We start from the raw sequence: 26,707 nt of genomic DNA, 5'->3' as shown, positions 1-26,707 counted from the left end.
GCAGGGCTTTTAAAATCCACCCGTTAGAGAATAGCCACTGCTATTACTAGCAATGGTAACATGGAATAGACTGAGGGGTACATTTTAAAAAACAGCGCGCACGTACTTTTGTTCGTGCACCAGGCGCGAACAAAAGTACGCCGGATTTTATAAGATACGAGCGTGGCCGCGCATAGCTTCTAAAATCCGGGGTCGGCGTGCGCAAGGGGTGCACAGTTGTGCAACTTGCACGCGCCTCAGAGGGAACTTTCCTTCCACACCCCCCCCCCCGCACCTTCCCCTCCCTTCCCCTACCTAACCCACCCCCTCGGCCCTATCTAACCCCCCCTACCTTTATCGCACAAGTTACGCCTGCTCGAAGTAGGCGTAACTCATGTGCGCCGATGGCCCGTTGCCGCGCCATCACCCGACCTGAGGGCTGGTCCAGAGGCCTCGGTCTCACCCTCCAGAACGCCCCCGGGCCGGCACCACGCCCCCCGGAATGCACCCTGGAACGCCCCGAACGTCATGCCACCCCCCAACACGCCCCCCCCCCCTCCCGCGCCGATAGCCCCCTGTTATTATGGCCTGGATTGGCCACTGTTGGAAACAGGATGCTGGGCTTGATGGACTCTTGGTCTGACCTAGTATGGCATGTTCTTATGTTCTTATGTTAAAACAAAAAAACAAAAAAAACACAAAATGAAAAAGAGCCTAACTGAAAATTTAGAGTTTGCACATCTCTAATAGGAGAAACAGAAGAGGAAATGGAGGATTGAAGGCAGTGAGAGTCAGAGAAGGAAAGATGAAAGGCTGGGATAGGGCAATGGTTATACTCATCTCATTAAATTATAGTCAGACACAGAGATCTCACCCAAACTACCATTCAGGACTAATGTTGCCAAATTAACTTTTCATCCTCTGACTCTGAAACTCGTGCTCTGTTGCCTTATTATGTCTTGTTTGTCTTTTCTGTTTGTCTCAACAGGACTGTAAGCTCCATGGAGCAGGGATTGTCTCTTATGTATCTGTAAAGAACTGTGCATGCCTAGAATTGCTATAGAAAGATTATATAGTAGTAGCAGTAGCAGTGTAGTAGCATCAGTGGGGGGGGGGGGGGGGGGGTCTATGTTCGGTGAGAACACAGTAGAGGAATAGAGGAAACTTAGTATTACTGCACATGCAAGAAACCTCCTAATACAGTATATATATTTAGAGGGCCTTCGTTTTCAGATTTTATTTTATTTTTCCTGGGAATTTCAATGTTCTAAGAAAGATTATCAGTGGAAAAATGACTTTTCCCATGGATTTTTCTCCTGTGTTATAAAAACGTCATTCTCCCTTCTTCCTTCATTTCCTGAGTGGTGGTATCTCATCAGACCCACTCTGCCCCCACCCTCTCCTGCAAACACACACACACTCTGCCCCCACCCTCTCCTGCAAACACACACACACTCTTAAAGGTGCAGGGAGGCTACAGATTCTATTTTACAGTCCTAATGCCGCCCACCTACAAACCCCTGCACCTTTAAGAGGGCAGGACACTGCCACTCAGGAAAGCTGCTAGGACAGGGGCAGCGGAAATCCGGGCCTAGATGTGCTCAAAGGTATCTCCAGAGTAACCCACGTAAGCCCCTTTCAAAAATGTCCTCTGACACCACATGGTCATAACCTTTGTTACTGCCCTCTTAACAGCAGCAGGTTTTGTTTTTGTTATAACCCAAAGATACAACAATCTAGTATATATATATATATAAAAAAAAAAAAAAGTTTAACACCTATAATTACCTTAATGAAAACCTCACTAATGATTAAACAGTGCAATAAGTGACTAATTAAATTCCAGAACGTGTGAAAAGTAATTATTTTTTATGTAAAATTGTCCTTCACAGCTGGAATTCAGCAGCTTATTGCCGATAATGTATCGATGATGAGACAGACTAAGTATCGAACCGAAAAGCATATATTTGCAGCTATGAGAAACAAAACAGCTTCAGTGGGAATTGATCCCTCCATCAACAAGTGAGGTTTGTGCTTTCCGAACAGTTTAGTATCTAAAGCAGCAGGAGATGGCAGGTGTTGTTTTACTGCCTTATTTAAAATAGATATTTTATTCTGATGGAGTGGTAATATCCTGAGAAAGGGCCAAATATGTGTGCATCCAGAAAATGTTATATTTAACGAGAATTATTTTCAGTGTGCTTTCTTTGATGATCAAGCACGGAACAAGCCTCACTGCACGAGCATTAGTTCTCAATGTGTATTGTGTATCTCCTTGTCAATCATTCAGATTTTCAGGTTGGATAGCACCAGGATGTTCTAACCGGTCTTTGGGTCTTCCCCCTAGCCAGTCAGTTTTTTAGGATATCCCTAATGGCTATGCATGAAATATATATGCACACCACTGCCTCCAATGTATGCCAATATATCTCTTGCATATTCATCAGGGATATCCTGAAAACCCGACTAGCTAGACATTGCAGGGGGCACAGGTGGAGCTGAGGATAATAAGGTGAGCACTAAGAACATATTGCATTACACTTGGAATGACCATAATAGCTCCATGTCACGGGGAACAAGCTGAGCTAGTTCTGAGTTTACCCTCTTGCATACATGGAACCGTTGCTCTGATTTCCCTAAGAAAAAATCATGGCAACATCTCCCTGCATGCAAAAGGGGAAACCTGGACTGACTCAGCATGTATCCCTTGCTATGGAGATCGTGGACTCAATGTATGGCATTTAGAGTTCTCTGCAAAGGAAATGGAAACCGCTTAGAAAGGTGCAGAAATTTGACTTTCTTAAGAATGTGAGAAGTGCCATGCTTGGTTAGACCAATGGTCCATGAAGCCCAGAATCCTGTCTCCGATGGTTGCCAATTTGGGTTTCTTTGAGTAACAGGCAGATCTGAATGGGTGATCCTCATGTCTGCCTGGGCTTATTTTATTGTTAATTGACAGGTCATTAAGTAATCTGTCTAAACATTTTTAAATCCAGCTGTGCTAAGAACATAAGAACATAAGAAATTGCCATGCTGGGTCAGACCAAGGGTCCATCAAGCCCAGCATCCTGTTTCCAACAAAAGCCAAACCAGGCCACAAGAACCTGGCAATTATCCAATCATTAAGAAGATCCCATGCTACTGATGCAATTAATAGCAGTGGCTATTCCCTAAGTAAACTTGATTAAAGGAAAATTAGTTTCTTACCTGATAATTTTCGTTCCTGTAGTACCAAGGATCAGTCCAGGACACCTGGGTTGTGACTCCGCACCAGTAGGTGGAGACAGAGCAAAACTTGTGGGCAGAGCCATATATATGCCCCTGTGCCAGTCACAGCCCCTCAGTCATACGTAATGTCAAAGTAGCCATGCAACCAAGTAACAACATTGGCTAGAAAATTCACTTCTAACTAAACTAACACCAAACTCCTACTTGAACCGGACTCCCCAACCGGGAGAGCTAAACAAGCTAACAGCAGAACTAAGAAAATATTATGAGCGTACTCTCCGTTACTGTAGCGAAGCCCTGCGGGCGGGATCCTGGACTGATCCTTGGTACTACAGGAACGAAAATTATCAGGTAAGAAACTAATTTTCCTTTCCCTGTACGTACCAGGATCAGTCCAGGACACCTGGGTTGTACCAGAGCAAAACTTACCGAGGGTGGGAAGCAGAGAGGCCCGCTCGAAGTACCCTCTCTCCAAATCCCCCAGAATCGGTAGACCGGACATCCAACCGGTAATGCCTGATAAAAGTATGCATCGACTTCCAGGTAGCCGCCCTGCAAATCTCCTGAGGCGATACCTGAGAAGCTTCCGCCCAGGACGCGGCCTGGGAACGAGTCGAATGAGCCCGAAGACCCACCGGAAGCGGCTTACCCTTTACCAAGTACGCTGAACCAATAGCCTGTTTAAACCAACGCGCAATCGTTGTGCGGGACGCCGCGGCCCCTTTCTTTGGCCCTGAAAACAAAACGAACAGATGGTCGGTTACCCGGAACGGATTAGTAACCTCCAAATAATGAAGAAGAGACCTTCGCACGTCCAGCTTTCGCAGTTCTCTGAACTGGGGATCAGTGGACTCCCCGACCCTGAAGGCCGGTAACTCCACTGACTGATTGACGTGAAAAGACGACACCACTTTAGGAAGGAAGGAAGGAACCGTCCGCAAGGATACTCCGGAATCGGAAATCCGCAAGAACGGTTCCCTACAGGACAGCGCCTGCAATTCCGAAACACGCCGAGCCGAGGCAATTGCCACCAAAAACACCGTCTTCAAAGTAAGGTCCTTAATAGTTGTACGCTTCAATGGCTCAAAAGGAGCGGAACCTAGAGCGGAAAGAACCCAGTTAAGGTTCCAAGACGGACAGGGGGGACGCAATGGAGGACGGAGGTGTTTAGCCCCTCGAAGAAAACGGGAAATATCCGGATGAAGAGCCAGGGAGGTTCCCCGGACCTTACCCCGCAAACAACCAAGAGCTGCCACCTGGACCCGTAGCGAACTGCACGCCAAGCCTTTGGACAGACCGGCTTGAAGAAACGTTAGAATATCTGAGACTGAAGCGGAAATGGGATCCACCCCTCGCTGCACGCACCAATCCTCAAAAAACCATCCAGACCCGGACATAAGCCAGAAACGTAGACTGTTTCCTGGACCTCAGCAAAGTAGCTATCACCGCGTCTGAGTAACCTTTTTTCTTCAGACGATTCCTCTCAAAAGCCATGCCGCGAGACAGAAGTGATCCGCATCCTCCAAACAGACGGGGCCCTGACGTAGGAGCCCCGCGAACCCCTGGAGACGAATGGGTAACGACACTGACAACTGGATGAGATCTGCGAACCACAGACGACGCGGCCATTCCGGTGCTACCATGATCACATGAAACGGGTGCAACTCTATGCGCCGAAGAATCTTGCCTATCATCGGCCACGGGGGAAACACGTAAAGAAGTACATCCGTCGGCCATGGAAGTACCAGCGCGTCGACGCCTTCTGCTCCCCGTTCTCGACGCCGACTGAAGAATCGTGGAGCCTTCGCGTTGTCCCATGTGGCCATCAGAACCATGTGGGGAACTCCCCATGTCCTGCAGATGAGCCGAAAAGCTTCGTCCGCCAACTCCCACTCTCCGGGATCGAGGTGATGACGACTTAGAAAATCCGCCTGTACATTGTCGACCCCGGCAATGTGAGAGGCTGCTATGTTGCTGAGATTTTGTTCTGACCAGGTCATCAAGAGCTGTGCCTCCGCAGCCACCTGTGGACTCCGCGTCCCTCCTTGTCGATTGATGTAGGCCACAGTGGTTGCGTTGTCCGATAGTACTCGGACCGCCTTTCCGCTTAGTAACGGTAAAAATGCTTGGAGAGCTAGACGGACCGCTCTGGTCTCTAGTCGGTTGATAGACCACTGGGTTTGAGACGCTGTCCATAGCCCCTGGACCGACCTTCCTAGGCAAACTGCTCCCCAGCCGGAGAGACTGGCATCCGTGGTCACTACCGTCCATTTGGGTACCAGCAGGGACACTCCACAGGATAGATGCTTGGAGTCGAGCCACCAGTGGAGGCTGGATCTCGCTTGGCCCTCGAGTGGAAGAGGCAGGAAAAACTCCTCCGAGACCGGCCGCCAACGGGATAGTAAGGACGACTGCAACGGCCGCAGGTGAGCGAACGCCCAGGGAACCAGGGCTAGTGTTGAAGCCATCGAGCCCAGGACCGTCAGATAATCGCAAACTCGAGGACTGTGAAGAGAGAGCAATCGCCGCACCTGAGACTGTAGCTTGTCCCTGCGTTCCTGGGACAAGATCACTTTGCCGTGCCTCGTGTTGAATAGAGCTCCGAGGTATTCTAGGGTCTGAGTCGGTACCAGTTGACTCTTGCTGAAATTGATCACCCAGCCTAGAGACTGTAACACCTGGAGGACTCTGGCCACTGCTTGCTGACACAGAGGCTTGGATTTTGCGCGAATCAACCAATCGTCCAGGTAAGGATGAACCAGGAGACCTTCTCGGCGTAGTTGCGCCGCTACTACCACCATCACTTTTGTGAACGTGCGAGGAGCGGTCGCGAGACCAAACAGTAGCGCCCGGAACTGAAAATGCCGCCCCAGAATGCAGAACCGTAGGAATTTCTGGAACTCCAGCCGAATTCCCACGTGCAGGTACGCCTCCGTGAGGTCCAGAGAAGCCAAGAATTCGCCTGGCCTTACCGAAGCAATAACCGAACGAATCGTCTCCATCTTGAAATGAGGAACGCGTAGGCATCTGTTTACGCCTTTGAGGTCCAAGATCGGCCTTGACGTGCCGTCTTTCTTTGGGACTATGAAGTAAATGGAGTAACGGCCTTCGCCGCGCTGATGGATCGGGACCGGAACGATAGCTCCCAAGCTTTCTAAGCGCCGGATAGTGTCTAGCACTGCCTCCTTTTTGTCCGGAGCTTTGCAAGGAGAGACTAGGAACTTGTCCGCTGGAATTCGAACAAAATCTAATGCGTAACCGTGTCTTATCACGTCGAGGACCCACTGGTCCGAAGTAACTCTGGCCCAATCCTCGAAAAACAACGTTAACCGCGCCCCGACATTTGGGATCTCGTGCAGAGACTGAGGCGAGGATTGGACCGACCGCATTTCATTGCGGCCCCTTGTGACCTCCCGCGGCCGAGGTTCCTCCCTGTTTGCCAAACCGCTTTCCTCGAAAGGATTGCTGCCACTGAGGGGTCCGGGAGGAAGAAGACCTGTACGAGGGACCCGAGATTTTCTGGAACCACGGAACCGTGACCTGGAGGAGAAGGAGGACCGCGCTCTGTACTTATCCTCGGGCAGCTTAAACGCCCTGTTCTCTCCTAGGGAGATCATCAGGTCATCCAATTCTTTGCCGAATAGCAGCTTACCTTTGAATGGCAGTGATCCAAGGTGAGCTTTAGAAGAGCCATCCGCTGCCCAGTTCCGTAATCACAAAAGGCGACGCGCCGAAACAGACGCCACCATGGATCTGGCAGAGGTCCGCAATAGATCATGTAAAGCATCTGCTCCATACGCTATTGCCGCTTCAAGTCGATCAGCCTGAGACGCCTCTTCCGGGGATAGACCAGCATTCGCCTGAAGAACTTGGGCCCAGCGCAGACTAGCCCGCATTGCAAAATTAGTACAGATGGCGGCCCGCACCCCTAGAGCGGACATCTCAAAAATCTTCTTAAGCTGTACCTCCAGCTTCCTGTCCTGGATATCCCTGAGGGCCGTCGCTCCCGTAACCGGGATAGTAGATCTCTTTGTCACCGCCGAGACTGCTGAGTCCACTTTCGGAAATCTGAGGAGGTCCAGCGCATCTTCAGGGAGTGGATACAGTTTATCCATGGCCTTACTGACCTTCAGACCCAGCTCCGGCGTATCCCATTCTCTAAACAAAATATCCGTGGACGAAAAATGAAAAGGAAAAGCCACTGCCGGTCCCGTGAGACCTAGCAGAACCGGATCCATGTTGGCCTCCTGACGGACCCCCACTGGGGGAGCCTCAATTCCTAGCTCCTGAAGAATGGCCGGAATCAGAGGGATCAGCTCGTCTCTACGGAAGAGGCGGACCACTTTGGGATCATCTCCCTCCACAGCCTGAGCTCCTTTGCTCACTCCAGGCTGAGAGGAGCCGTCCGCCGTCGTCTCCTCAGCCCCCTTCAGGGGCTCTTCGGCAGGATCCGTGTCAGTCGAGGACGAAAACTCCGATTCCGACTCCTGTGGGACTCCCCACAGGGATTGCTTCCCCCGCGGGGGCTGTCTGGAGGACCCCTCGACTTCCCTAGTCTTCCGCTTCTTTGAGGCATGCTTACTAGGGCCCCCCTCGGAGGCTCCTTTTCGCCTGCGCCTGCTGCGCTTACACTTAAGGACTTTGCGTAGAAGAAGCGCAAAATCTTCCGAAAAAGAACCCGAGTCCGAGGAATCGAGTCTGGAGCCCTCCCGAGACCGAGACCTCTCCGGAGCAACCCCCCCCCGCAAGACTTGACTGCGGAGAAAGCGGTGGAGGCATGGCAGAGTTCCCTGCCAGCTCCCGCCTGATTTCCTTGCCTGTGGCCAAAATGGCCGCCACTCCCGCGCTGAGCGGGAAAAGATCCTGCTGTTTGTCAGGCAGAGCACTGGCGCGCGGTGGCGAATGCGCGGCCCGAGAACGGACCCCCCGAGACGCCCCCGACGAGCCTTCATCGCCCGGGAGACAAGAGGCACAGAGGCCATCCCTCGAAAGCCGCGCGCGCGCCGAGCCGCAGGCCCGGCAAGAAGAGCCGCGAGGCATGGCAGCAAAAAAATGCGGGAAATACAAGCGCAATGACTGACAGAAAAAAATAATAAAACCGAAACTAAAATAGCACCGCGACTACCCCCCTGCGACCAGCACCTCCCCCCCCCCCCCGACAAAACCGGAGCGGTAGCACTAAGTAGCAGAGAGCAGGCGCAAACAAACAAAATAGAAACTTTATTTTTTTTTTTTTCCCTACCGCTTGTCGCTGTCCACGGTCCTGGAGCCCTGTTGCAAGAGGGGTGAGTGAACCGGGCTCCCCGGTGTCAACCCCTAGCGCTGCTACTAGTAAGCCGGGTTCTCGACCCTAGCAGCGGCCTCAACCAGGGGGGGGTGGTCCCCTCAGAACCTCGCAGCCCCCCTGGGAGGCAGGGCAGACAGGACTCTACTCACTAAAAAACAACCAAATTTAAAAGAAAATCAAATTTAAAAGAGAAAAATCCGAAAAACCTGACTAACTACCACAATCAGTGCAGGCAGAGGCTGTGACTGCACCTGCACCACCTACTGGAGACAGAGTAAGACTGAGGGGCTGTGACTGGCACAGGGGCATATATATGGCTCCGCCCACAAGTTTTGCTCTGTCTCCACCTACTGGTGCGGAGTCACAACCCAGATGTCCTGGACTGATCCTGGTACGTACAGGGAATAGCCGTTAATGGTCTCCTCCTCCAAGAACTTATCCAACCCTTTTTTGAACCCATCTACATAACTGCTTCAACCACATCCTCTGGCAACAAATTCCAGACCTTTATTGTGCATTGAGTGAAAAAGAATTTTCTCCAATGAGTCTTAAATGTGCTACTTGCTAACTTCATGGAATGCCCCCTAGTCCTTCTATTATTCGAAAGTGTAAATAACCAATTCACATCTACTCGCTCAAGACCTCTCATGATCTTAAAGACTTCTATCATATCCCCCCTCAGCCGTCTCTTCTCCAGACAGAACAGCCCTAACCTCTTCAGCCTTTCCTCATAGGGGAGCTGTTCCATCCCCTTTATCATTTTGGTTGCTCTTCTCTGTACCTTTTCCATCGCAACTATATCTTTTTTAAGATGCGGCGACCAGAATTATACACAGTATTCCAGGTGCAGTCTCACCATGGAGCGATACAGAGGCATTATGACATTTTCTGTTTTATTAACCATTCCCTTTCTAATAATTCCTAACATTCTGTTTGCTTTTTTGACTGCTGCAGCACACTGAGCCGACGATTTTAAAGTATTATCCACTATGATGCCTAGATCATTTTCCTGGGTGGTAGCTCCTAACATGAACCCTAACATCGTGTAACTACAGCAAGGGTTATTTTTCCCTATATGCAACACCTTGCACTTGTCCACATTAAATTTCATCTGCCATTTGGATGCCCAATCTTCCAGTTTTGCAAGGTCTTCCTGTAATGTATCACAATCCGTTTGTGATTTAACTACTCTGAATAATTTTGTTTCATCTGTGCTAGATGTGTTTCACAACATATTCCACCAGTTAGTTTCATGGAGTGCCTCCTAGTCTTTGTATTTATTTTAAAGGGTAAATAATTGTTCCCTATTAACTTGATCCACATCACTCATGATTTTATAAACCTCTATCACAGTGGTTGTCAACTCCGGTCCTCAACAGCCACAAACAGACCTGTTTTTCAGGATATCCACAATGAATATGCATGTTAAGAGATGTATATACAATGGAGGCAGTGCATCCCAATCTATCTCATGCATATTCATTGTGGATATCCTGAAAACCAGGCTTGTTTGTGGCTCTCGAGCACTGGAGTTGGCCAATCCTGAAATAGGAGATCTGATCCATGCTTACATAGTAGAAGCAGAGAAGAGATACAAGGCGGGGCTGGCCAACTCTGCTCCTCGAGAGCCACAAACAGGCCAGGTTTTCAAGCTATCCACAATGAATATGCATAAGAGAGATTGTCATGCACTACCTCCATTATATGCAAATATATCTCATGCATATCCAATCTGGATAGCCTGAAAACCAGGCCTGTTTGTGGCTCTCAAGGACTGGAGTTAAGCACCCCTCCTCTATGACATCCCCTCTATCTCTTCTCTAAGTTGAAGAGCCCTAACCAGTTTAGCCTTTTTTCATAAAGGAGCCATTCTATTTCCTTCCATCATTTTAATTGATCTTCTCTTTACGTTTTCTAGTTCTTCTCTATCTTTTTTTTTTTTTTTTGAGATGGGGCAAACAGACCTGTACACAATACTCAAAGTATGATCACACCATGGATCTATACAGAGGCATTATTATATCACCAGTTCTGTTTTTCTTTCATTTCCAAGCAAATCCTAACATTCTCTTTGCTTTTTTGACCACTGCTGTACGGTTGGTTGAGGATTTCCACATATTGTCCACACTCCACAGTGAGACTAATTTTATGACATCACGCAGACTTTAGCCTGAATTTTCTAAGTGGACTTACTTTGAATATTCTTCATTAAAGACCAAAAATAACCCAGGTAGATATGAAAACTGGTGCCCTGATTGGTTTGTTTTCATTTTTTTCCTTGAATATTAGCAGGAACGTGCGTAGCCCAGACTAGCATGCCTTAACTTCCTGCTAAGGAGCGGGTGTAAATATACGCAGGCGTATGTTTGTGTGCTTAACTTCGAAAACAAACGTATGTGCGTACATGACTTCCCCCCACCTCCAACTCCACTGCTCCCTTCCAACCCCTCCCCCCCACCCCCACCCAATGTCTCACTGCAGTTCGTGCTCAAAGAGGTACAGAAATCCCTTCTGTTCGTACCTTTCAGGTACGCAAATCCCCAATTTTCAAATGCCAATTCACAGGCGCAAAAGCAGGTCTTAGGCATGTGCATACTTTTGAATATTCAGCACAAGGTCTCCCCAAGTCATTTTCCCGAGCGGTAACTGTTAGCATGGGACCCAGCATCGTCCACATTGGGAGTCGATACAAGTAAACAAAGATTCATGCATGTGAACTGCCTGTCTCAATACGGTCCTCTTTCATTATGGATAAAAGCGCGCGCGGTGTTTCATGATATGCGAGGACTTTTATAGCCACATTTAGAGGCGGCAGCCCCGGGGGCATGTTTAGGCTGGTGGGGGGGGGAGGAAAATGGCACGTGCAGGCTGCGTTTTCAGGTGTGTGTGTGTGTGTGTGTGTGTGTGTGTGTGTGTGTGTGTGTGTGATTTTCCATAGGAAAAGTACCTGGAACAAAAAATACAGGAGGTGCAAAGATGAAGACTGAAAAATGAACCCGCCGGACTTCATCCCAAAGCGAAGAGTTTGAATATTGCCCCTCCCCCCCCCCCCAATAGTTAGGATTATCCTTCCCCATGTGCATCACTTTGCGTGTACTTTTAGTCGCTGTGAAGAGCACAACTTTCAGCCGGGGCAATTTACCCGAGTAAATACCTTTTGGAAATTGTCCCCTTCGTGACTATATCCTGTCTATGGCAGAAAGTGGTCAATTAAAAATTATGTTTCTATGATGAGCTCAACAAAAAAGTGGCTGAATTGCACTGTCCCGGCCGTACCCTACCTTTAGACCTGCCTTTCTGCAACACTCCACCAGCTGAGCTCTGAAGTGCTGAGCTCGCTTTTCTTCGTCCTCATCCTCCTCCACTGTAGGATGGGAGCCAATCTGGACAACAGCAAAACCGCATAGATGGGCTGCCAGCCTCACTAAGGGGATGATAAACCCAGGGCATCCTTCCCCACACAGCATCGTGCTGCCGTTCTCGTGAGGGCTCCGCAGGCTTCGAGCCAAGCGACACAACAGCTCCACTGTAGCCTGGGGAAAGGAAGCGGTAACAGGCGTGAACAACACGTTCTTCAACATCCGTTATGCTCACAGTTTTTTCTCTGTTGTACACACTCCTGGCCTGGGGGCCTCTGCAGGTAATTAAAGATATCCTGGAAGCCCTGTTTTCGACTCCTCAGGCAGAAACTGTTGCAATGCATGTGAACAAACAAGTCGCAAATTCTGTATTTACCTATAAAACCCAGACCCAAAAAAAAAAAAGCTGCCTCGATTCATGGGATAATCGAACTTAAAAAGAAGCATCCATTTTTCTCATGGATTTAGGACTTCAAAAATAAACCCTAGCAAATTCCAGGTGAACTTGTCTGATAATTAAAATAATAATACAATAAGAGTATAACTTTCAAAGAACTGAGAGCAGCCCCATGTATGTGTGTATATGGCCACATGGAGATCTACGTGACAGTATTTTATAACCTTCACGTATGAGGTATAAAACATGCACATGTCTACCCTCAAATATATGCACATGGTTGCTTATGGGCAAAATCTGCGATGCATTGAAAGTGTGCATTTTTTCCACCCATTTTAAAAACATAAGTGCATATATTTTTTACATGGAAAAAAAAAATATGGTTTATTTGATAAACTCTGATTTACACACATAAATTGGGTATATTTTAAAACATGCGTGCATAATTGAAATAATCAGTTTGCCGATACCTTCACCTGTTCGCCCCAGTCCCTCTCCAGGTCATCAAGACTCTCCTAGTTCTTCACCCTGAACTCCTCCGCCCCCCCCCTCCCAGTTCAGGCAGACCTCTCACCCAACCAGATAATTAACAGGTGTAAAATTACACAAATAATTTGGCAAACGTACAGGTTTAAGTCTCTAATAAAACAGAAACCTATGCACGCTTCTCTTGGCCCATCCCTGGAACGCCCTTCATCCCTCCCCCCCCTTTTTTACATGTAAAACAAAAAATGGTTTTACGTGCACTCAAAGAAAAGTGAATAGATTGTCCCAGAAATAACAATTGTTATGAAAAAAGGGGCAACGTTAAACTTATACCTTTCGTAGACTCTAGTGATGCACAGCATATTTGAAAAATACTTAAAAATCATTACTGATAGGCAATAGCAAAGCCAGACAGCGACTCGCCCCAGGAGTCACCTGGTCTTCTCTTATCATCCACCTCATCCCAGAGGCTTTCACGATAATCAAACATGCGGGCGAAACCCCCCCCCCCCCAAGAAACATATAACCACAGTTTAAATTTTTTTCTTATTCTCGAGTGAAAGAAAGAAGCCGGACACCAGTCAGTGTTTCGTGGCACACTTCATCGGGGGGAATCCATGTCAAGAACTTACCCCATAACATGTTCCCTCCTAGACGCGCGCCTCACAATGCCAAATCTGTGGTAGTTTTACGCTTCTAGTGCTGCTGCTCCCGACAGAAGCAGCGCCGGAGCGCCAGGAGCAGGTACGTTCTACCTTGCTCCCGGAGGAGATTTTTTTTTTCTTCTTTTATTTGGGAATCGGGGTGGATGGGAGGGTCTGCGTGGGGGGGGGGGGGGCATGTGGCCTGGCAAATTGAAAATATATATGGGTGAATGGGAGGATTGCGGTGTTACCTACTTAAAGAAACAGAGAGACCAGCGGGGGGGGGGGGGGGGGGGAGACGACACCCGCCACGGTTTTACCTCGTTTAGGGGGATTTTGGAGAAGGGGTGGGGAGTGAAAGGCCCAATAGGCGAGATATGAAATTTGCTGGAGGAATAGGCGAGGACCACCTGCAGGCTCCTTGCACTTTCTTTTATTGTTATTTTTTTGGTCAGTGCTACTTAATTGGATATCTTTGAAGATATCCAGTTAAGTAGTTAGTTATCTGGCCTCACCGGCTATATTCAAACATAACCAGATAACTTTAGGCTGGTATATTCTGCAATATATTTATCCCACTGATTATATGGGACAAGTTATCCAGCTAACTTCAACCAGATAACTTGTCCACTGCCCGGCTTACTGAATATGGACCTCTGTGTTATTATGAATGTTCATGAGAGTCATTTGCATATGCCAGAAATCCCCCCATGCATGCAGATTTCTCTCATGTATATTTATAATAGATATCTTGAAAACCCCATTTGCTTGTGGGGCCATCAGGACAGGTTTGGGAAGCCCTGGCATCAGCATAGAGATCTTATAATGCAAATGAACGTCTTCTGTAAGTTTCTTTCTCGTTGACCCTCAGTACATTTTGGAATGTTTGCAGTACTCTCTTTCATTTAATATGCCACCAATCTTGCAAAGGACAATCCCGGTCCTCTTTACCATTTTACACTGGAAGCACGCGCACGGACATTTTTTGAGGTAACTAGCCTTGTAAAGTTTATCTGCATGCCAGATGTCAAATAAAACCTGGGTGGAGGATGAACAAAAAGCGAAGCACATGGAGCAATTTGACACAGCTCATAACCTGCTCTTTTGATACGCCTTTGAAACTAGATGCAAGCACAACATTTATGGAGGACATAAATGCAATTTGTACTGTAATAGCAAGTTCCAGACAAATTAACAAATCTTATCCTCAGCGTGGTTTCTGCTCAACACTGACTTTCCAAAAAAGCATTGGCATTTTGGATACTATTTGAGTTTCCCCCACCTTCTGGGAGTACTTCATGGATTCTGAGCAACTCTAGAATTTGGAACATTTATTGGAGGCAATTTTAAAAAGGGATTTGCACAGGTAAATGGATGTTTACTTGTGTGGGGGGCAGGGACAGATCGGGGGGGGGGGGGGGGGAGCGAAAGTACACATGGGGATTTGTACTCACATTATGCATGTTGGGTGGATTTTGAAAGGGGAAGTCCATGTAAATGGGCCTGCAGTACCTTCATTGCTCTTACTCTGCTTTGGAATCATGCCCATTGAATTCCAGTACATATCCTAGCAATACACACTGGAAACATACAAGCAAATCCACAGAAGACGTACACTTGGTCTAAGTGGTTACTGAACACTACAAACTGATGCTATATACATCCAAACTGGTTTGACGAACAGGATTTTACCAGTTGTAAAAGGAAGTAGTAGTCCAATTCACATCTGAAATCTTGATTGCTCCAAATTATCTGAAGTGATTCAGTCAAGTCACTTCCTCAGTGACCTGAGTGTCAGATCACTATTAGTACAGCTACAAAATCACAGAGGGATCTCTTTGAGAATTTGTTCCCATGGGGCTCGCGGGGAGTAGGAAAGTTACCCCCTTAAACCATGTAACACAATAAAAATTCATTTTTTTCAACAATTTTAGCACAATTATAATCAGTACATAGAGACATTTGTATATCTGTACTAAGGAAAGAGATACATGGCTGAGCTAGTAAACATTTGTTTACATTCTGTAAAATCTATATAATATGATTTTCAAATTACTGTTCTGAACCCCACCTAACAAAATTATTTTATTCATTAAAAGAAAGATCGAAAATGGAGTTGATGAAGGGAATTCCGACAATTCTTAATTTTCCCCAAAGCTTCTAAAGAGTAATTGTCAAATTATGCTGCTTACATGTGCGTAAGTTACACCAATTTTCAAAGTGAACTTGGACACACACAATTTCGCTTTGAAAATATTCCCACTAAAACTACCCAGTGCAAGTTACACCTGCTATATGGTGCACACAAAGTTTCCCTGAAAACGTTTGTGCCTATGGTTGAATTTTATAAAGATTCGGCTGAATTTTCTATGGCCTGCGTGCACAGATACCAGGGGTTATGTGTGTAGCTCAGCCCTGCGAGGGTTGTGCGCATTTTCAAAAGGGCCCAGCCATGTGCGTAACCCCCGGTACACACAGAAGTGCCAGCCCATTGGAAAGGGGTGGGCTGGACAGTGCCATTAGACGCTATCCTGGGGAAGCGTGTGCCGGAAGTTACTTCAACTCGGAAATTGAAGTAAGTTTTAAAACAAACAAACAAAATTAGTTGGGGGGGGGTTAGGGCTCAGGGAAGAGAGGGGAAAAGATAGGAAGGTTAGTTAGGGGTATTGGGAAGTTCTCTCCCAGTCCACTCCTTAATTGGAGCGGAATGGGAGGGAACTGGGGAAGCCCTACTCACATCGTCGTGCGTTGCTTTTTGAAATTCCCCCCCCCCGTTCCCCCGTACGCACGAGTCCCGACCCACTTGCACATGCGGATTTTAAAATCTGGCGCACGTGTGCGTGAGAACCATATTTTATAACATGTGCGCACCAATGCGCGCAGGATATAAAATAGCCACATTCATGTGCACATGCCAGGAACCGTGTGCACATGGACGCACGCATGGAATTTTTAAAATCTACCCCTATGTAAGCAAATCCAAACCCCTCCCCACCCCCATCCCCAGGAAAGCCGCCACTCAGTCTGGCTAAACTTCCATATGAGCATGACTTATGCGTGCAAGTTCACCCACATTTTAGGCAGGAAATGTTATAAAACGCCCTAAGGATAAATATATATTTTGAAATTATGCATTCACCGCATTAAGCTGGATATTACATTCAGCAAATGGATACACCAACCTTATAAAAAGTGATGCTCAGCCGAGGATTTGCCTTGTTATACTCTCTCACAGCTTCCATCAATAATTTCTGTACATGGGCAACATCGAACGTATGCTGATATCCGTCCAGAACAGTCATCTGGCTATCGGTCTTCTCATTTCCCTTCAAAGAACGGAAGTCCAGCTGTTTTGCTGCTGTCGTGACTAAGCCACCATCATCTTCTATAACATTACTGAACAGCGGTTGGCATGGACTATTAATAAACTGCAGCTGTTATAAAGCAAGAAAAGATCTCCAGCTGTGATACGCGGGATGACTGCAAAGTTGTCCTCGTCAAACTCTGTTACTTTGCAAGTGCTATATATCCCTCCCCTCCCAACCTAAATGTGCTCCTGGGAATACTCGTTTTCCCGCAGCGCGCAGACCTTTTGCTGCACTGAGGGACAGCAAGTTTTCAGCTGGCCTACTGCTGCAAGCAAAATGCTTTTTATCCATGTAAATCGCTTTGAAAATTGTCCTTTAAATTATTGATAAGATATTTCTCCCAAAACACCACATGAAAGAGAAGCTTTTCTCTTCTTCTCTGGGGCCAGTGTAATAAGGTGCGCCAGAAAGATTGCACGTGTGCAAATTTTACAACTGGTGCAGCGAGTTTTGCAAAATTGTGCATAGTCGGCAACTTTTAAACAGGCGCATGGGCCCGTATTCGTTGGCCCTCACCCAGAGACATAGCCATTTTATAACATATGCACGTAGATGCGCGAACGTTATAAAATAGCCCTGGCGTGTGTACATGGGCACTCAATTTTAAATGGTCGCGTGTATGCGCACGCAATCCCGTATCTACCACATAAGTGAGGATATTTTACAAAGGATGTGCACTGATACCATTCTCAATTTTCCCAGTTCGTTCCCAGTTCACCCAGTTAAGAGATAGAACATCCAAACCCCCTTAGTTTAAAACCCTCCCTTCTGAACCTGTCAGCCCCAACCCTGCTGACGTACCTAAATTTTTGTTTTAACACTTGCACGTCATCCATAGAAGAAGTAAAGTTACGCAGCGGGGACCCCAGCGTGCCAGTGCGCGTAAGTATTTATGCACACATCTCTTGGCCAGGCCATGACATGTCTATGCTCTGGGCAGATCACACCCTTCACTTCCTTTTTCTTCACTTTTTTATTTGTGCACACAGTGGGAGATTCGTGTGTACATAGCCAGCTTAGAAAATCCACTTGTCCCACACCGGCCCAACTTGTGCGCATATATCCCAGTTTTGGCACGTGCCGGCCTTTAAAAATTCACCTAACTGGTTAGCTCCCTTACATGGAAATCCCATGTTAATGAAGTTGTTAGCCGGAGGTTACTTCAGCTCAGAAGCTGAAGTAAGTTTTAAAACAAGAAGTGAAGTAAAATTAGCTCACTTCATCTCTGACCGGACTTAAATTTCCAAACCAACGAATTATAATTTGGATGCTCCGGGCTCGGTTTGACAACATCTCTGGTGGCATCCCTGTTCCTCCTGGATCGCATCCTGCCCTTTCTTCTACTCACCGCACCAGAGTCAGCGGAACTTGACCAGGCCCTGAGCTCTTTCTCCCTCCCCTCCACAGGAATCAGCAGAACCGTATCGAGTTTCTTCTGCTTCCCTTCCTGCTCCCTCCCCAAGGACCGAGAACTGTGCCTGGAACCCAATAGCGGTGGAAGGCAACTTGGGGTCTGCTGCTGTTTTTTCACGCTGCCAGGGACCCCAGTGGATGGGGGGGGGTTAGAGCCTTGGCATCGGTAAATAAGAGCAATGCCAAGAGAGACAAGGCAAGGGAAGTGGCTTGGGGCTGCTGCTGCTGCTTTAAAAACAAATTGCAGAAATCCAGCTACTCTGCAGACCAGTGTTTTTTTCTTAATCAAATTATGCTGTGTTTTAAGGCTGCTACAAAAAGTGATCACGAATGAAAGCATTCCGGGCATTTTTTTTATTCCAGCATGCAAGAGATTCCTTCCTGCTTTCCCACCATCATGCACAGAGTTAAAATGTACGCTCAAGCCCTATGCAAAAGGTTGAGCAGACATTTTTACACAGATTTGAGTGCACATTTTTATGTTTGTGCATTTTTTTTTTTTTTAACTTAGGATGTTTTAGGCTATCATTTGCTTACTGCATCTGGAATTAAATTGTTTTCGGCACATGTGTTAAGAAACAATGTGATGAATTTCAGTGCACAGTCTTAACGCACTGAAATGCACAATTTTGGTCCTCAAAGGCTGCGGGTTTTCTTTTTCCAGGATATCCTGAATGAATATTCATGACATACACACACACATATATATATATTATATTTGCACATTGGTTTGTAATTCATTGTGCACCCTTCATTGAATAATTTTGCACCTGTTCCTCGTTGGTGAATACTTTCTTTGCTGCTGTCACATACTCCTGCTCATATCTGCTGTAATCCACCGAACAGGACATTCGGTGTCCATAGACCCAATCGCATTCGTGTCTCCACAAGCGTAAGAGCTTCTCAGCAGAAGCACTACTATCCAGAGACAAACAGATATTTCTAATATAAAAACAAAACAAAAGTAAGTTTGCTCACTGCTGGGTATTTAGGTAGCAATTCTCAGTAGCCTGCGTTGTTGTAAGCTGCATGCATGCTTTCATCCTTGTGTACCTTGTAGTGAATTTTCACTACCCGGGTAGCTTCCCTTTGATACACGCATACAAAGGACACATGCACTTTCCACAGGCGGCAGATCAGAGATAAAACAGCACCAAGTGTATTTCAAAATGCAACACCTGTGTGCAGTTTACTCCTGTATGCCACCCCCTCAACACGGCACCCCAAGGAACATATCTTCATCATCCAGTTAAAAGTGCACCCAATGTAAATGCCCACGTGCATTTTTCTAGCCATTCTGAAGTGAGTTGGGGGGGTAATTTCCAGTGGGGGAATCTAGCCAGGTAACTCAATTGTTACCCAGCTAAATCCTCCAACAGTCTTCATCGTGCTTGTGAAAGAAGCCGATTCGATGGCACTGGAAACCAATCTCCCGTTATTCCATAAAACATGCATAGTAGGGATGTGCTGTCATTTGGAAATGACAGAAAGCCAACAACAAAATTTGTCATTTCAGATTGGAGAAACAAAATAAATTAGAATAAAATTTGTATTTTTTTGTTTTAGCTTGTACTAAAAGGTTTTAGTGCACGGTAAAACAATTTAGCATACGCTAAAACAAAGAAAGAAGAGGAAAATACCCAAAAGAAAACAAAATTATTTTCCATTCACTCTTCTAATGCACTGCACCCCTACCACAAATAAAAAAAACATAATTATGATCCTCAACCAATAAAACATGTTACAATGCAGAGACCAACTCATTTGTAAAGGCAGAACACCAACATTAATTAAATATAGAGGAAACAGAAGCAACAAAACTTGCTTGCCTTGGTCTCATGGAAGGGGTTCCTAGCTGTCCTCCAAAGACTTGTGTACATTGCAGGCTTTAAACTATTTTCTTTTTTTTCAATTTAAAGTTTTATTGATTCCAATAGCAATATAAATGTAAGCAACACAAAAACTCTGGTTTAACCAAGTTACAGCAAACTCTATTTGCATCCACATATGTCGGTGGGTGGGAAAAATCCTAAAGCACTACAAGAACCATAATTGAGAAATGCTCAGGAATGAACACAATCAGTATCAGCAGAAGCAGCAGCTTTTATTTAAAAATGCCTTTTCATTGCATCCACGCGCAAGGCCAAGTTAACAACCAGACTACACTTTGTTGGAGAAAACTTTACCCTTCTAGAAACGGGTTTGGCCGAATGGAATTGGTTTTAAGCCCGGTCTCTGAAAGGTGCAGCAGATATTCCAGGAGTTCCTGGATCGGACACTTCAAAGCATAAGACTTCCTGGTGGAAGGATTTCTTGAGGCTACCAGGACCTGAGACACATTCTCTGGGAGGTCAAAAAGCTGCATGATCAACCTTTCAACATCCAGGCCGTGAAAGACAGGGCCCGGAGGTTGGGGTGGTGCAATCTGCCCTGATCCTGTGTGAGGAGGTCTGGGGCAGTCCCCAGACAGATCGGGTCTTGCCGGGAGAGATCCCGCAGAAGCGAAACCAGACTTGCCTTGGCCAATGGGGGGCTACGAGGATCATGGTTTCCCGGTCCTGGCGAAGCTTTAAGAATCTTCATCACCAACGGAAGCGGAGGGTACGCATACAGGAGGCCCGCTCCCCACTGGAGAGCAAAGGCATCTGTGGCTAGCTGGCCATCCAACCTGGACAGGGAACAGTACCGAGGAACTTTCCTGTTGCAGGGGGAGGAAAATAGATCCATGTCCAGGTTTCCCCAGAGATGGAAGATCCAGTCCGCCACCTCCTGTTTCAGGGACCATTCGTGGGGCCGGAAGGTGCGATTACCCTGTCTGCTAGTGTATTCTCAGTACTGGCCAGGTACACGGACCCAGCTCCAGGTCTGCACTGCCTCCTGACAAAGGAGGAAGGACCTGGTGTCCCCCTAGTTTCTGTCCGAACGAGGATCACCTTGCTGGACAGCTGATCCCGGAAGGCCCACAAGCGCACCGGATCGCCCTCAGCTCAAAGAAGTTTATCTCACACTGACCTTCTTGAGCGGTCCACAGACCTTGGGTGTAGAGGCCCTCTATATGGGCACCTCAACCCAGCTGGGACACATCTGTGGTAAGCACAATGTGGAGTGGGGAGCCTGAAAGGGCACTCCCTGCTCCAGATTGGATGGGGACCTTCAACAAGCCAGGGAAGACCTGAGAGAAGGGGAAACCTGAATGCGGACCTGAAGGCCCTGGGTGGATTGCCTCCATTGAGAGTGTAGGGTCCATTGGGCTTGACGCATATGCAGGCGGGCAAACGCGGTGACATGGACTGTCGTGGCCATGTGCCCCAGAAGCTACAGCATACACCATGTGTATGCTGCAGCTTCTGGGCAAAAAGGCCTTCGCCTGTGACAGGTCCAACAAGGCTCCTATGAAATTCAGCCATGATGATGGACAGAGATTGGATTTTGGGTAGTTTATTATAAACCCCAGGTATTCCAACACCCAATGGTCCAATGTAGGGACTGCACCACCCCTACTTGCATGCCGCTCTTGATCAGCCAGTCGTCCAGGTATGGAAAGACCTGGATTCCTAGCTGACACAGATAGGCACCTATCACGGCCAAACACTTCGTGAAGACCCAGGGTGAGGAGGCTAGTCCGAACGGAAGCACACAGTACTGAAAATGTTGATGGCCCATCACAAAGCAAAGATCCCTCCTGTGCCTGGGGAGTATCTCGATGTGGGTATATGCTTCTTTGAGGTTGAGGGAGCAAAGCCAGTCTCCTTTTTGTAAGAAGGGAATCAAGGTGCCCAGGGATACCATCTTGAAACTTTCTTTCTTGAGAAATCTGTTCAAGGCTCACAAATTGAGGATGGGACGAGGCTTCCTGTTTTCTTTGGAATTAGAAAATACTGGGAGTACAACCCCCATCCCTACTGCTCCTGAGGAACAGATTGCACTGCTCTGGCCACTAGAAGGGCCGAGAGCTTCCCTTGGAGCACTTCTGGATGCAAGACAGGACCCCACTGTGAGAACGGGGGAGAATCTGGCAGAACAGCCACAGGATTCAACCTGTAGCCGTGACGGATGATGGACAAGACCCACTGATCCGAAATCACGGCCGTCCACTGGTCCACAAAGAAACGGAACCCGTCCCCAACTGGTAGGTCCTCCGTTACCAGAAGTAGTGACTGGCTTATGCTCCCTCGCATCCAGTCAAAACCCCATAGCGGGGCTAGCATGGGGCGCTGGCTGAGACCTAGGGCCCCGCTGTGGCAGAGATCTGCCCCTGGTGCTGGTTTGTTGGGGCCAAGAGCGAGGGGCAGGAGGGTAGTACTTCTGCAGTCTGTAGAAAGGCCTCTATGACCCTGGCAGGGAGGAGCTCTTAGAAGATGCCGGTGAAGCTGAGGCACCGGCCGATAACTGCTGGAGGGTCTCATGGTGATCCTTCAGCTATGCGACTACCTCCTTGACCTTGTCACTAAACAGGTTATCCCCGGTGCAAGGCAAGTCAGCTAGCTAGTCCTGCACATCTGGATGAAAGTCTGAGGCACGAAGCCAGGCGAGACGCCAAGCAGAAATGCCAACCGCTGCACTCAGCCCACCGTCTCAGAGAAGTTGTAGGTAGCACACACTTTATGCTTCCCACACTCCAGGCCCTGCTGGACAAGGGTTGTAAGGGCCTCCTGCGGCTGATGAACCTGTTATTGTTTGTAAGGTGGACCCTTGGATACTGTGGCTGCTGACCACGCCCACAGGGGAAAGTCCTGTGAGGGGCCACAGGTCAAGCTCAGCTTTAGGACACACAACACAGATAGATCTTTTATTAACAGTATTGAGGAGCCACCAGAGGTGGCGGTAGTGAGCAGAGATGAAGCCCGGCTGGGCTTGTAGTCCCACAAGGCTCTGGAACAGCAATCCCACAATGGCTGTGCTGTAGTGAAGAGAAACTGAGATAGTGAGTACAATCAAGTATATGCAGGGTTCTGGAATAGAGCCTCGTTGGTTGAGTACTCACACAGCGGTTTCTCTCGGTAGGGAACACAGGAGCTGAAGTAAAGGCAGGCCCTTGAGGAGCAAGTACCTGGTTCCAGGGAACAGCTCTGAGAGAAGTAGATAGTAACTCACTGATGGTGTAGGCAGTGGTATCTTCCAGGCAGAAGTGAAGTCCAGGCAGCGAGTCCAGGAACATGGGCCCTCGAGGAGCGAGTACCGGTTCCAGATAGCGACCTGAAAGAGAAGAGAGAGGCCCCCGAGGAGCAGGTACCCCAAATAGAGTAAGTCCAATAATGGAGAGGCAGAGTAGCTAGGTACGGAGAGCGAATCCCATCCGTAAGGAGTTCACCAGTACGAATACCTGACCTTGCTAACTCGATAGCTAGCAGCAGTGTAGGCTTTTTGTATCCGGGATGTGTGACGTCATCACAAGGGGACGCCCCTGAGGTTCACGCCAAAGAAAGTATTTGAAGCAGGGCCGCGCGGCATGCGCACCCTAAGGCAGCTGGACAGCATGGCGGGAGGCAGCGCCCAAGCCAGACTGGGAATGCCGGAGAGGACGGCAGGCAGACGCTGCAGCAGCCAAACGTCCGTCAACCGCGGGAGTATCGCCAGAGACGTAAGGAGGGCGGAGTGGAGATATTGGGCAGCGACAGTCGTAACAGCACTAGACCATCCGCAACCTCCTGGACTTGCTTCCAGAGATTATGGGTATTTTGGGTTATATACAAAAGGTAGGAGGTGTTACAGGTTACCAGCATGGAGCCCTGAAACACTCTCCAACTGTTCCAAATTTGCTAGGGAGTTAGCAATCTGTCCTGGATTTACTAGGGAGTTAGCAATCTGTTGCTTGATGGGAGGAGCAATCAGATAGTAGTTAGCAATCCGTTCTGGATTTGTAGTTATATATGAGAGTTGAGAGTGGATCCTTGGACCAGTGGCAGATGACCATGCCCCCGGGGGAAGATCCCGAGAGGGACCACCGGTCAGGCTCAGAATTAGGAGACAAACACACACTAGTTCTTTATTAGACAGTATACTGAACCACCAGAGATGGCAGTAGTGAGCTGGTAAGCCCGGCTGGGCTGTAGTCCCTCAGATACTGGAACAGTGATCCCTGGAGGCTGAGCTGAAGAGAGACTGAGTGAGTAGGCAGGGTATGCAGATAGTAACACTCACACAATGTCCCAATGAAGCCCATGAGCTGGAAAGTATAGGCCCTCGAGGAGCGAGTACCTGATTCCAGGGAAAGCTCAGAGAGAATGATGGTAACTCACTGATGTAGCTGATATAGTTGGTAGTGAAGACTTCCAGGCAGAGGAGTAATTGAAGCAAGTCTGGGATCAGGGCCCTCGAGGAGCGAGTACCGGTTCCAGACTGTCACCTGAAAAAACAAGGAGAGAGCGAGGCCCCCGAGGAGAGGGTATCTCTGGTAAGTCCGAGGAGGCAGAGTAGCTTAGGTAGCGAAACCCCTTGCTAACTCCATGTGTTAGCAAATTCCAAGACCTTAAATATCTGTCATGGGTGACATCATCTTTGGGGGACGCCCCCGAGGTTCGCGCCAATGCCGGTACTTCAATCGGGGCCGCGCTGTGCGCGCGCCCCTAGGACTCCAGGAAACATGGCGATTACAGCAACAAGCCGGTCCGGGAACGCCCGAGGGTCCTCAGCAAATGGACGCCGTGGCAGCCAGTCTTCCCGCGGACAGAGAGGGAGGCGCCAGAGAGGTAAGGAGGGCGGAGAGAGGGTGTCAGGCACCGACGGATACAACACCGACCCATAGCATCCCATGCTCTGTTGTCCTTGCCAGGAGGAACAGAGGCATTGGTCTTTGAGCTCTTTGCCTTCTTGTGCAGATTCAACTACCACTGACTGGTGGTACGAGATAAACCCCATCAGCCTTTCGGTTCGCTGGGGCCACAGAGAGGGGGTGCTGCCAGAGCCGAAGAAGCAGCTCTCTGAAGATCTCATGAGCAGGCACCGCCACAGCCTCCTTTGGGATTTTCACAAACTGGAGAATCTCCAGCATATTATGGTGGGCATCTTCCACCATCATAAATTGGAAGGGAATGGCTTCCGCAATGGCCCGGACGAACCCCGCGAAGGTCAGGTCCTCCAGTGGCGAACAGCGGCATTCCTCCGAGGGGAAGGATCCGACAGAAGACAATTGGAATTCACTGATGAAGCGTCAGAGGTGTCCTCCCACCAGGGGTCATACGGACCCTCAGGCTCATCTTGGCCCCCCTGAGATGGAGGCCTTGGAGTACTGGGCGCAGCCCTGGGCAGGGGCACCGAGGGACCCAAGGGTATTGATGGACCAAAAGGCCCTGGCCTTGGTCCTGGCAGAGCTGGGCAGGGGACAAAGGGACCCCGTGGCATGGAGAGCAATGACGGGCCCTCGGAGGAGGAGGAGTCCTCTACGAGGACCAGCTCAGACGCCTTGCATTTCGGTGCCCGAAAGCCCACCGAGGAATCCTGGGGAGCTGGAAGTAAATGGGTTGGGAGGACACTGAGGAGGACGTCAAGACGGTCCAGCAACTGCTCCAGCCCTGGCACCATCGGCGTGGACTCTGGCATCGGCATTGGGGAAGGCGCCAGTCCAAGTGGTGGGAGCACTGGCTCCCTGTCACACAAAGCACGTTCCACTGCCAGGCGCACTTGATGTTCCAACTCTGCCTCAAAAGCCTCTGATGAAAGGGCAGGCTGAGAGGAGAGAGGAGAGGCTAACTCCTCCTTGGGGCGATGAGGAGGGTCGACATCGGGCACCGGAACTGGTGTGGATGGCATCGGGCTACCAGCATCAAGGGAGGATGGTGCCTCCTCATGCTGAGGCCGCTTTGGGGGCAAGGCGACAAGCACTGCAGCAACGAGCCCGGCACCATGTGCAGATGGAGATCAGTGACAGTGCTTCTGAGACCTTCCACAGTGCTCAGCCCGGTCTTTCCCCAGTGCCGAGCACAAGGAGGACGATCCTGAAGTCCACGACCTGGTGGAGACCGAGACTGGGCGATCCCCGGAGCCTTTTTCCCCCGAAGGCCTCAGGAAGGAGTGGTCACCGAGGGATCGAGGACGCATGTTCCCCTCTGTCCTTGGGCCTTCGGGTGACGGATTTTCCTGAACCAAAAACCTTCTCCATCTTGTCTAGCCTGGCCCGACGGCCTTATGGGGTCATCTGAGTGCACAATTTGCAGCCCTGAATAGCGTGCGATGCCCCCAGGCAAAGGATGCACACATCGTGTGGATCCGTCAGGGACGTAGTCCGGAGGCACCGACGGAAGCCTGAGGCCGCCATGAGGCTCACCGGGGACCGTAAAAAGGCATGATGACCAGCAGACATGGGAGAAGCACGAAAAAGTAGTCACTGACCGAAAAGGAAGCAGGAATCAGAGAGAGACCCAGCATAGGAAGAAAAAAGCGAAAAAACTCACAATTTGTGAAGTTTCCCGAGAAAAAGAGCACGAGCTCCACTTCCACGAGATGGTAGCTTCGCGGAAAAGAAAGGACTGAAGAGAGACTCTGCATGGATGCGTGGATAGTGGCATGCTGGGCATGCTCAGTCTGCCAGTCAAAGCTTCTAGAAACTT

General features: G+C 48.6%; 1 protein-coding gene across 1 annotated transcript in view; it reads right to left on the bottom strand.

Moving 5' to 3' along the window:
- LOC115096908 (dynein beta chain, flagellar outer arm-like) overlaps positions 1 to 26,707 on the bottom strand; it is a 630,228-nt gene that overhangs the window by 262,001 nt on the left and 341,520 nt on the right. Inside the window, 3 exon segments of the mRNA XM_029612190.1 lie at positions 11,776 to 12,027; positions 16,563 to 16,814; positions 18,932 to 19,103. Coding sequence (XP_029468050.1) covers positions 11,776 to 12,027; positions 16,563 to 16,814; positions 18,932 to 19,103 — 676 coding nt within the window.

The sequence above is a fragment of the Rhinatrema bivittatum genome, chromosome 8 (assembly GCF_901001135.1).
Source record: "Rhinatrema bivittatum chromosome 8, aRhiBiv1.1, whole genome shotgun sequence".
In the NCBI taxonomy this organism is placed as follows: Eukaryota; Metazoa; Chordata; class Amphibia; order Gymnophiona; family Rhinatrematidae; genus Rhinatrema; species Rhinatrema bivittatum.
The sequence above is the reverse complement of the archived record's forward strand: the minus strand, read 5'-3'. Positions and strand labels throughout refer to the sequence as shown.